General features: G+C 37.3%; 1 protein-coding gene across 5 annotated transcripts in view; it reads left to right on the top strand.

Moving 5' to 3' along the window:
* ICE2 (interactor of little elongation complex ELL subunit 2) overlaps nucleotides 1-7,443 on the top strand; it is a 66,567-nt gene extending 59,124 nt beyond the window's left edge. For all 5 annotated transcript variants that reach the window (XM_061182051.1, XM_061182052.1, XM_061182054.1 and 2 more), the window contains 2 exons: nucleotides 2,326-2,584; nucleotides 6,363-7,443. In XM_061182051.1, coding sequence (XP_061038034.1) covers nucleotides 2,326-2,584; nucleotides 6,363-6,485 — 382 coding nt within the window. In that variant the 3' untranslated portion in view covers nucleotides 6,486-7,443. The remainder of the gene's footprint in view (nucleotides 1-2,325; nucleotides 2,585-6,362) is intronic.
* The last annotated feature ends 3,971 nt before the right edge of the window (nucleotides 7,444-11,414 follow it).

An 11,414-nucleotide genomic window follows, 5' to 3' on the forward strand; every position in this document is an offset into this window, starting at 1 on the left:
ACATTTTCAAGGTAAGGAAGCAACATAGAGGCTAGTCACTCGGTCCATAGCAAATCTTAGAATATAGATTCTCCACGTGATCATTTATCAAACCGTTTCATTATACGAACCTTTGCACTCCTTGTCTTACGCCCTTACCAAAAGATAAACTAAAAAACAATTCAAGAATTTGAACAAAAGGTCAAAAACCTCAAAGTTCTAACTCTCCTACTTTTTATGCAACTAGATAGATGTCAGTTTCCTTATTTATAAAATGATGGTGTTGATTTCAGTGATTTCCTAAGTACTCCTCAGTTCTGAGATTCTGTGATTCTGTGGCAAGATTTTTGCTTTATATATTCTATTCTTCATGTGAAGTACAATGCTTAAACATGAAATTTACCAAGTGCTTTTTGAAACTTGAATATCAATATCTTAGCTTATCTATTAGTTTTCAACTGCAGCTGTGACAAATTGCCACAGAACTAGTGTTGACAACAGGAATTTATTATCTTGCAGTTCTGTGAGTCAGGAGGCTAACAGGTCTTCTCAGGCTGAAATCAAGGTGTCATTTTTCTGCCTTCTTTTCTGTAGGCTTTGGGTATGGTCTGTTTCCTTGACTTTTGTATATTCTAGAGGCTACCTGCATTCTTTGGCTCGTGGTGCTCTTCCTTTCCTCCCTTTTCAGACTTTGAAAGGCGAGTTGAGTCCTCCTCACATCACATCACTCTCACCTCTTTCAAAGCCATATCTCCCTCTGAGTCTCTTCTGCCTCCCTCTTCTACATTTTAAGGACTCATGGTTACAGTGAGCCCACTAAAATAATCTAGGAAAATCTTACATTTTAAAATCAGCTGATTAGGAACCTTAATTTCACTTTAATTCCATCTTAATTCCCCTTTGCCATGTAATGTAGCATATTCACAGGTTCTAGGGTTTGGGATGTATGTTTTTGGGGGAGGCCGTTATTGTGCCTACTGATACTTGTATCCATCCATGTACATTGCTGCCCCCATGCAGCACTTTTAAGATATTCTTTCTTGAACTGTCTCATTCTCCATGAATTCTCTCTGTAAACCAAAGCATTCTTCATTTTTAGTGAAGGAGGTTAAGATATAAAGTTTCACTGATAAAAGCTCAGTGTTTGAAATGTTACTTATTCCCACTGTCAAATCAATTATTATTCATTTCTTTATATGGGAATAGAAAATGATTGGGGGAAAAAATGCTCTGAGAATAAGAATAGTTCTCTGAACCACTTTTGTCAATACCTATTACTTTTCTGTTTAAAAACAGTAATGAATTAATGAAAAACTTATCAGGTTTGTAGGAAGATACTCGTAAGTATGACTAATCCTTATTTTTAATGATAGATTGTGGGAAAGAACTGATATCTTCCATTGTACCTTTGAGCTAGAATGTAAAATCCCCAAAAAACCACAGTATATTAATCGTATCCTTTTAGCTCTTTATGTTGTTACACTGAATTCCTTAAAGCTTTCTAAAGAGAAAGGGAAAATGTAGATTTGACAGAACTTATTATTGTGACAATAGAGGATCATAATTAAGGGTATGGCTTTTGGTGTTCGACTGCCTGGGTTTATATCCAGGTCCTGCACTCAGAACTTTGGGCAAATTACTTAGCATGTCTGATTTTTGTTTATCTCAAATATGAGGTTAATAATTAACATTATTCCTTAAAGGTTTGTTTTGGAGAATTTAATGATGAAATGGTTATAAACAGTACAGTCGTCGTTAGCTCATGATAAACATTCAGTACCTATTAACTGCTTTGGTTGCTATTATTCTCATGGCCCCTCGTATTGTGATTGTTCCATTGACTGTTTCTGCCACTTTATTTTAAACTTCTCAGTGTAGTGAATTTGTCACATTGACTTTTCTATCTCTGTTCACCTATTAGTAGACAGAAAGTAGGTGCAGTGTTTGTTTAATTAATTTAAATGTTGTGTACAGGAATGGTACGTATATGTACTCATGTACTCATATGTATATGTACTTTTCCGTATGTGTTGTCCATGGATTAGAGAATTAGGCAGACTGTCTGTTTCCCATTAAATTTTTGAAATTTTACAAATTAACTGATGTAACAGTGAAAAGAAAATAATTACATATCCTGAACTTGGAATAAGAACTAAAATGAGTTGCTGAAAAGGCATGAAAATAGTTTAAAAGATTCTTAAATCTTATTTGGTCATAAAAGTGTTTTTAGAGGTGGTATCCCATTCCCCTAATTGTTTTCAATTTTATTAATATATTATGATTAAGAAAGTGCGATTGAATTTGACACAGTGAACCAATGAGTTGAGTTTCCTTGTGTGGATTTAGCTTGCAGGAGGGCTCCTACTTGTTGTCTCACGCAGCAGAAGATTCTTCACTCCTGATCTACAAGACCTCTGATGGAAAAGTTACTAGGACAGCGTACAATTTGCATAAAACACATTACAGCCTTCCTGGTGTGCCTTCCAGTCTCTCAGTTCCCTGGGTCCCGTTAGACCCCAGTCTCTTATTACCATATCATATCCATCATGGAAGAATACCTTGTACTTTTCCACCTAAATCACTAGGTCCCACAACACAACAAAAGGTAAGATCTTTTTTGAAATTAAATGTTCCATTAGGTTGTTTATTATTAATCTGTTTCACTGACTATATAATATTTCAACCTGATGTCCACATTTGCCATGTTAATCACAACACCATTCTAAAAATAATATCTATAGGAAGCATAGATAAAGTTGTACGCTCTACTGAACCCAGTCATCATGTCAATGGAGCTTTTTATTTTTGTAAGGTTTATGAGTCAACTAAAGAAAATTCTGTTAGCCTCCCGAGTGAGGGCATGGGTAAGGCAACCACATAGTTAAATCCCTATGTTCCTATGAAAAGCAAAGTTATAATTTTTTTGCAATTTTTATTTATGTATACTGTTTCATTTCATTAAATATTTGAGGCAATTTGCAGAATACATGCAATAAAATTATGATGATACAATTAAAAATTAATAAGTAGGTTATGGGAAAATATAAAAGCAAGTGTTAGTAATTAGTGACTGCAGTGCCTTATTAAAAGTACAATAGGGACTTCCCTGGTAGCGCAGTGGTTAAGAATCTGCCTGCCAATGCAGGGGACACAGGTTCGAGCCCTGGTCTGGGAAGATCCCACATTCCGCAGAGCAACTAAGCCCGTGCGCCACAACTACTGAGCCTACACACTAGAGCCCGCGTGCCACAACTGCTGAAGCCCGTGTGCCTAGAGCCCGTGCTCCACAACAAGAGAAACCACCGCAGTGAGAAGCCCGCACACCGCAACGAAGAGTAGTCCCCGGTCACCGCAACAAAGACCCAATGCAGCCAAAATTAAATAAATAAATAAATAAATAAAATTTTTTTAAGTACAATAAGATGTTAAGATGTAAATTGTGTTTTAACGCTAAGTATTTTATCACTCAATATTTTAGTTATAATTAATGTTATGCTCTTTATAGAATCCTTCCCCAGAAATACCAGTTGAATGACATTTCTCTGTCTTAAACTTTTGTAAAACCATGGTTAGAGATACTCTTTACCATGTCACTCATTCTTTATATCATGTAAGAAGTTCCAGTTTGAGTTTAGTTGAAGGAAAAGTTTTATTCTCTACAAGTGAATCTGACTGTTCAGTCAGCAATAACACAGTACATTTTCCTTCCCTGCTGCCAAAAATCTGTGAACCAAAATTATTGTCTGAATTCTCTGCTCTTCTCAATATGTTTACCACAGAAAATCTATCACGTGTATGTTTTTCACTTCTCCATTCTAATGTTATTATTGAGAGGATCCTTTTAGAAATGACAACTTCTTACACATTCTTAGTTGACTTTGGCCAAGAAAATATATAAATGTGGTTAACTAGTTGGGACAAGTGAAAGAATGGAGAAAGTGAGTTATTAGTATTTTAAGCCATTTTAGCTACAGTTTTTGTTGGCTATTTCCAGTTTAAATTTAATGTAAGTAGTGATTTTTATAACCTCCTGAGGCAACATTTTCTTAACTTAAAAATAATAATTGAAAACTGTTTTTGAAGAGTTTATATTATTTCTAAGAGAATGATTTAACTTAGAAAAATCTGATTATAGTTTCACCTGTAACATTTAACTGTGTGAGTGGCTTATTCCTCTTTAGTGAAAATGAACAGTTTAATGTCTTGACACAATTCCATGTTTTCAGGATTTGACCACATAAATATAAACAGCTTAGTTATGTATATGCTGAGCATTTGTTGATTTGTGTTTTTTTTGAAGATATTTCATGCATTCAGTCCAAGGACAAATCCTTAGTGAGATTGTCTAGGACCAGGTTGTTGTACAGCCAAACATTAGGTACAGTAGACAATTAGCTAACTAGTGCTTGGTTTGATGTTTTTTTAAGCCCATGGAAAGTTTTTGGTGATCTCTTACACATCTCCCTACAATCTAGCCCTACATATGTAGGAATTACCCCATCTTTCTCCCTTACTTCCTCCTAGCGAGGCCATGGGAATGAGACGCTCTAGTCCTACCAAGCTAATAAGCACAGATAGGGATTTCAGCTTTAGCAGCAAAGGAAAAGACGAGAGCTTCAGGAAACCCTGGGACGTAAGATCTTATATGGAACAGAAATGATCTACTTATTTCATGATGTAAAAACTCATATGACAGATATCTCCACGTCTAATACGATTCCTTAGTCCCTAGTCCACTTGAACTCAGATGTCCTCTTTGGGTAGTAGTACCTTAAGCACTAATCCTGAGAGATGCCGCAGTAGAGCCTGTGTCTGCCTCTTTCTGCATCAAGCAGAGCTTAATAGGAGGATCCCATTTGCTTCCTGTGCTACTCCGGACTTCTTCTGATTCTAGTCTTTTCGTAATGGCTCTGTGCCTATCCCTTTTCTCCTTCCGCAGCTTCTGCTATAAATATGGATCACATACACACGCACACACACCCCCATGCGCATACACACATACACATTTAGGGTCAAAATGCTTGCAATATGGTAGATACAAATTAGTGTGGTCAGTATACTTTTATAGTAAATACCAGTTGAGTGGGGAGTGGTATACATAATCTAAAAATCACAGCAGTTTTTTAATCTGTATGTTAAAAAAGTTCTTCAGATTCAGACAGACAGACTGGCAGACTCAAACCCTAACTCAAGTTTGTCTTTTCTAGTCATCTAATTGTAAACCAAAAAATGCCCCTAAAGAGACAAGATATTAGGTGAGGGTAGCTGGAGTTTGATTCATTCTTAGTGAGCCAGTAGCCTCTTGGGGCAATGCTAGTAATATTTCTGTTGTATAAGGAATATGAGAGAGTGTGATTGGAATTACAATCATTTCCAGGTCTGAAACACACTGGAGAAGATGTGAAGAAATAGAAGGGGGTGCAAGGTCACTAAAGAAAATAGGTAGATATGGACAAGTTCTGGGGAAATGGTTTCAGGCTGTACAGCTTTTGTCCTTCTCTGTAAGGCCTGGCTTTTTCCATTACCCCATTTTAAAATTTTATACTCTTCCAGTGGCCAAGGGGATGACAGTATTTCCAGACCTCATCTTCAGCGGGACTGCAGTTAGCAAGGGGTTGCATCCTAAGAATACACTCTCTCTTCCCTAGACTGTGTGAGCTAGAAAGTGGGAGTGAGTAGCAGCTTGTGCTGAGGGAGAGTAGATATTAAGGTGGAACCAGCACCCCAACAAAGCTTCTTCCGCCTGCTTCCCTTCTTCCTCTTTTCCCATCCTCTGTAATCGCCTTCCAATTTTTCCTTCCCCCTTTTCTTTCTTTCTTTCTTGCTCTTCTCTTCCAGCCTCTCAATTTTCCTTTCAAATTGGGGTCTTTTTTCTTTTCCCTTCGTTTCACTTTTATTCTTTTTATCCTTCTTTTTTGGACTCTTCTGTTTTTCTTACTCTGTCTCTTTCTCCATTTCATAATTTCTTCTCTCTCTTTACCGCATCTGACCTTCTTGTATTTCCTTTCCCTCCCTTCCTATTTTTCATTTCTCCTGCCCTTCAGTTTCATTATTATAAGCACATTGCTCTAAAGGCCTGTCATTCCCTCATTTTCTCATTTAGCATTTCAGACTTTCCCAAATTTAGCACAAAGTGTGGTTTTCCTCTTCACTTCTCTCCATTTACCCTGATGTATCTCCTTCCCTGATTGTTATTTGAAAGTTTCGTACTTTAAAACTCTGTCAGATTAAAGCTTGCTTAGAAGCAGTTAAGTGGCTAGGGATTAAAAATATATAAAGGACCATTTGCAAGGTAATTAGTCCATGTGTAAATAATAGAGTTGACTGTGTTTAAGAATGTTGTAAACATGTTAAGCCGTCCTGTTCTTTGCTTCGTCTCTTAGATTGGTGGAACAAGAATGCCTACCCGCAGCCGCAGGAATTCAGTTTCCATGGAAACCAAAAGTCTGCCTGCTCAGCAAGTTGAAAATGAAGGAGTGGCTCCAAGTAAAAGAAAAATAACTTAAGGACTGTACCATGGAAAACGAAGAAAAACCAGTTATCACAACATTCAATTTAGAAAAGTTTGAGGGGAAATATACCTGAAAGATCTGTAGGCAAGAGGAATGTTTTTCTTTTACTGTTCTTGAGAGTTTTTATAGTGCCTTGAAAATACACATTGACTGTGTGAAGCAGTGTTCCAACTAAAATGGAATGTTGTGCTCTTAACACCTGATGTTTGAGGAGGCTCCAGATTGGCAGGGAAATAAAGAGAGAAGAAAATATTTTTATAGTAGACTTTTTGCAAAAAGTTGTAAGTAGGAAAATAATTTGCTTTTTTTCAAGAGCAATATTTATCATTATGTATTATGTTAATAATTTGAGTTGTATTGCCGGTCTGTTGAGGTTGGCTCAAAAGGTTAAATCTTGCCTCTGTCAGAGATAATTTTGAGCTACATAAACCTTATTTCTGACCCATCTGACAGTTTTTATAGACTACTTTAAAATGATGATTGTTGCAGGTTAATGAAGTTAATATCTTTAAAAACTTGGAGAAATTCCATTGCAGAAGCCAAAAAAGGAAAATAAAAAATAAAAAACTCTCTGCCTCTGAAAATTCACAAGTAAGTTAACAGTTTTTTGTTGGGCAATCATCAGTTTGTTTAAAAAAAAAAACTCGTGGTGTGACAGGTTCGGTGACGAATGCCTCTATCTCTTGGCACAAATCCTGGCTAAGTGTTGAAACACACTACTAAAAGCAAAGAGGTGAGTATAGTTTCCAGAAAAATCTCACATTTCAACCAACAAGGCTAATGTGTGGTAAAACGGAAGGTATTTTCCTTCATCTACACTGATTCATTTAAATTTTTCAGGACCGTGGAGATGAATTTGGAAAAGGGCATGATCAGTTGATGTTATTATAGCCAATAATAAGAAGGGATGTACTTAAGAAGGGATGGACTTATTTAACTTTTGTATTCCTCTTCTTTAATGTGCACTGAATATGTGCATCTTTTGTAAAATACAAGCTTTGTAATCCAGGGCAATATTTGCTTTGTTTTTGGAATTTTTTATGCATTTTATATTAATATAAGAAACTAGTCCTAGAAACCTTCTCAACTGTTATAAATAGCAGTTAAGTATTTTATTTACTACCAAGTTTTGATTTTTCTGGTTGGTTATAAAATATTTTTTTAATTAATGAGCAATTACTAGTAAAGTTGTTTTATGCATTTTAACATATAGTTTCCTCATCCTGCCATTCCCATTTTAAAATATTGAGCTTGGTTTTCAGTGGTCTTGATCTTTTTTTTTTTAACTTTGTCACATACCCATATTTCCCAGAAATATTCCAGCTGTGAGTTATTTGGCAGTGAACCAAGGGAGAGGCAGGGATTCCCTTGGAATTTGCTCTTTTAAAAAAACTAAACAATGATTGCTTCAGACTTCTGAATACCAGAAAGACTTGGCTTTCATTTTTTTAGTGTACTTTTTACTTAGTAAAATGTGTGATCTTACAGGTGGTTATTTTGAAATTATCTTAGCCATCTATCTGAGTAACCTTGATAATATATATAAAGCTAGACTTTGTTTTCCACTTGTGCTTTATCAAGCCTCTTTTTTCTAATGTATATTTGATCTTGTGTTCTTTTTCTTGATTTTTAGTACTGAGAATGTATAAGCAAGAAAGTGACATTGACAGTATGAGCAAAGATTTAAAAAAAAAAAAAACAGACTCAGTGTTGGCAAGGATGTGATGAGCTTGACCCACTTATATCTCTGAGGTGAAGGTATAAACATTTCATTCAGTAAATGATTGCATCTGTACTGTATGCCACATAACCTAAAGTAGGTCCTCACGTTTACTCTCTGATAAAATTCTTTTTTCATATATCACAATATTTGTTTATTTAACTTACTGTCTTTCTTCTTGAATAGACTACAAGCTATGCCAGGGTAGGGCATATTTGTTTTGTTCACTAGTATGTAACAAACACCTAATACAGTGTCTGTCGTAGTTGCTCAGTAGATATAAGTTGAATGTATGAATAAATGAATGTCTAGGTATCGAGGATAGGTTTTTTTTTCTCATGAGCTAACATTCTAGTGGAAGACACATGCTGATCTATGTGATAAGTGCCCCGATAAAGTAATATAAGAAAGTCGTCTAATCTGGACCTGATAATTAAGGAAGGTTCTGAGATAAACCTTGAGCTGAGTCTTTTAAAAAAGAGTAAGAGTTATAAGGAAAGAATGAAAGATCTTCCACACAGAAAGAAAGCAGCATATGCAAAGGTGAAAGATGGCCAGATTGTAGGCTGTGAACCTGGAGATGAGAGAAAAAGCTATAGGACACGACAGACGTACCATGCTATGGCATTTGAATTTTGTCCTGTGCAATGTGGGAACTAGTAGTGATTTTTTAATAAAAATAAATAACATGAACAGATATATTCTTCAAAAAGTTCTTATTGGCATTAATCTAGAGAATGGAAGGGAGCTGGGAAAGACTATAGGGAAGGAGAAAAGTTGCAAAGGTATGTTATCAAAATTGAAAAATGGTAAAGGCCCTGAATTAAAGCAATAAGAGTAGGGATGGGGAACTTCCCCGGCGGTCTGATGGTTAAGACCCCACCTTCCAATGCAGGGGGTGTGGGTTCGATCCCTGGTCGGTGAACTAAGATCCCACGTGCCGTGTGGTGTGGCAAAAAAAAAAAAAAAGTAGGGATGGGCTCAAGTGATGGAAGAAAAAAAATGATACCTTGGTGATATAGTTGGTAGGGAGAGTCAAATATGACTTCCAGGTTCCTCACACGGGATACTGGGTAAATAACAGTGTTACTGAGAAAGTACGAGGAGGAGTGTGGTTAGAGTGGGGAGAGAGCTCACTTAAAATGGTCGTTTCCTTTCACCACTTGTATTCCTTGGATTCTGGGTCTGGGTGTGCCATTATTGCCGCAAAGTAAGTTACCCCAAAACTTACTAGTTAAAACTACAAATAATTATTGTCTCAGAGTTTCTGTGGGTCAGGAGTCCAGATGCAGCTTAGCTGGGTGCCTCTGGCTCAAGGCCTCATAAAGTTGCAGTCAAGCTGTTGGCTGGGGCTGCAGTCGTCTGAAGCCTTGTATAGGGCTGGAGCATCTGCTTCCAACGAAGCTCTCTCATGGTAGCTGTGGAAGTTCTCAGTTTCTTGTTGGCTGTTAGCAGGAAGCCTCATGCTCACCACATGTACCTCTCTATAGGTCTGCTTGAGTGTCCTCTTGATGTAGCAGCTGGCTTACCCCAGAGAGAGCAATCCAAGACAGAGCAAGGAGGAAGCCACAGTGTCTTTTAAGGCCTAGTCCTGGAAGTCAAATACTGTCACTTATGCCATATTCTCCTTGTTAGAAATAAGTCACTAAGTCCACACTCAAGCTTCCCCTCGAAAAGGGAGGAGTATAAAAAGATATAGTGAACATATTTTTTTTTTTTTAATTTATTTATTTATTTATTTATGGCTGTACTGCGTCTTCGTTTCTGTGCAAGGGCTTTCTCTAGTTGTGGCAAGCGGGGGCCACTCTTCATCGCGGTGCGCGGGCCTCTCACTATCGCGGCCTCTCTTGTTGCGGAGCACAGGCTCCAGACGTGCAGGCTCAGTAATTGTGGCTCACAGGCCCAGTTGCTCTGCGGCATGTGGGATCTTCCCAGACCAGGACTCGAACCCGTGTCCCCTGCATTGGCAGGCAGATTCTCAACCACTGCGCCACCAGGGAAGCCCAGTGAACATATTTTTAAACCTTCACAAATGCCGTGAACATTTTAGGCATACAGAAGAAATAGGTTTAGGGTGGAGAGAAAAGAGAGGACACTTTAAAAAAATTCCTTACTACCAACATGTTAAATCTGACATAGAGATAGTTTGTGTCAAAGATGGTTGATCATTTGAGTTTTGAACTCAAGAGAGAGAAGCCTGATCTCATTAGTACAGATTTGGGAATTGTTGGTGTATCTGTGGTGATTGAAATCAGAGAAAAGGATGACATAGCAGTAATGAGTGAAATGAAGAAAGGACCATGAATAGAGCCCCAGGAAGAACCATAGAAATTCAGTAAAAGGAGAAGTTTCATTAAAGTGGCTACAATGGAAGTCAGATTTATAAATGTTAAGGAATAAGAAAGTGAGGTGGAAACAATGAAAATCTTTACTGCAAAACTTGGAAATAGTTCTGTTTGGATCTTCTTTTGCAACTGCAAAGGAAGTTAACCTATTCCTTTCCATTTCTACTTGGATTCTGTGTTTGGACACCATGAACGTTTTAGAGATAATAGAAGGAGGCACAGGTTTAAGGTAGAGAGGGGAGAGAACACTTTTTAATATTTTATTACCAACATGCTAAATATGAAGTTCTTGATGGACATGCTGGTAGAGATATTAAGATGTTTTTCATGTTTTATAGGCATATGGTAGGTACTTTTTTTTTTTAACATCTTTATTGGAGTATAATTGCTTTACAATGCTGTGTTAGTTTCTGCTTTATAACAAAGTGAATCAGCTCTACATATACATATATCCCCATATCTCCTCCCTCGTGGTCTCCCTCCCACCCTCCCTATCCCACCCCTCTAGGTGGTCACAAAGCACCCAGCTGATCTCCCTGTGCTATGCGGCTGCTTCCCACTAGCTATCTGTTTTACATTTGGTAGTGTATATATGTCCATGCCACTCTCTCACTTCATCCCAGCTTACCCTTCCCCCTCCCTGTGTCCTCAAGTCCATTATCTACATCTTCGTCTTTATTCCTGTCCTGCCCCTAGGTTCTTCATAACCATTGTTTTTTTTTTTTTTTTTTTTACATTCCATATATGTGTTAGCATACGGTATTTGTTTTTCTCTTTCTGACTTACCTCACTCTGTATGACAGACTCTAGGTCCATCCACCTCACTATAAATAACTCAGTTTCGTTTCTTTTTATGGC

This window comes from Eubalaena glacialis, chromosome 2 (genome assembly GCF_028564815.1).
Source record: "Eubalaena glacialis isolate mEubGla1 chromosome 2, mEubGla1.1.hap2.+ XY, whole genome shotgun sequence".
Lineage (NCBI taxonomy): Eukaryota > Metazoa > Chordata > Mammalia > Artiodactyla > Balaenidae > Eubalaena > Eubalaena glacialis.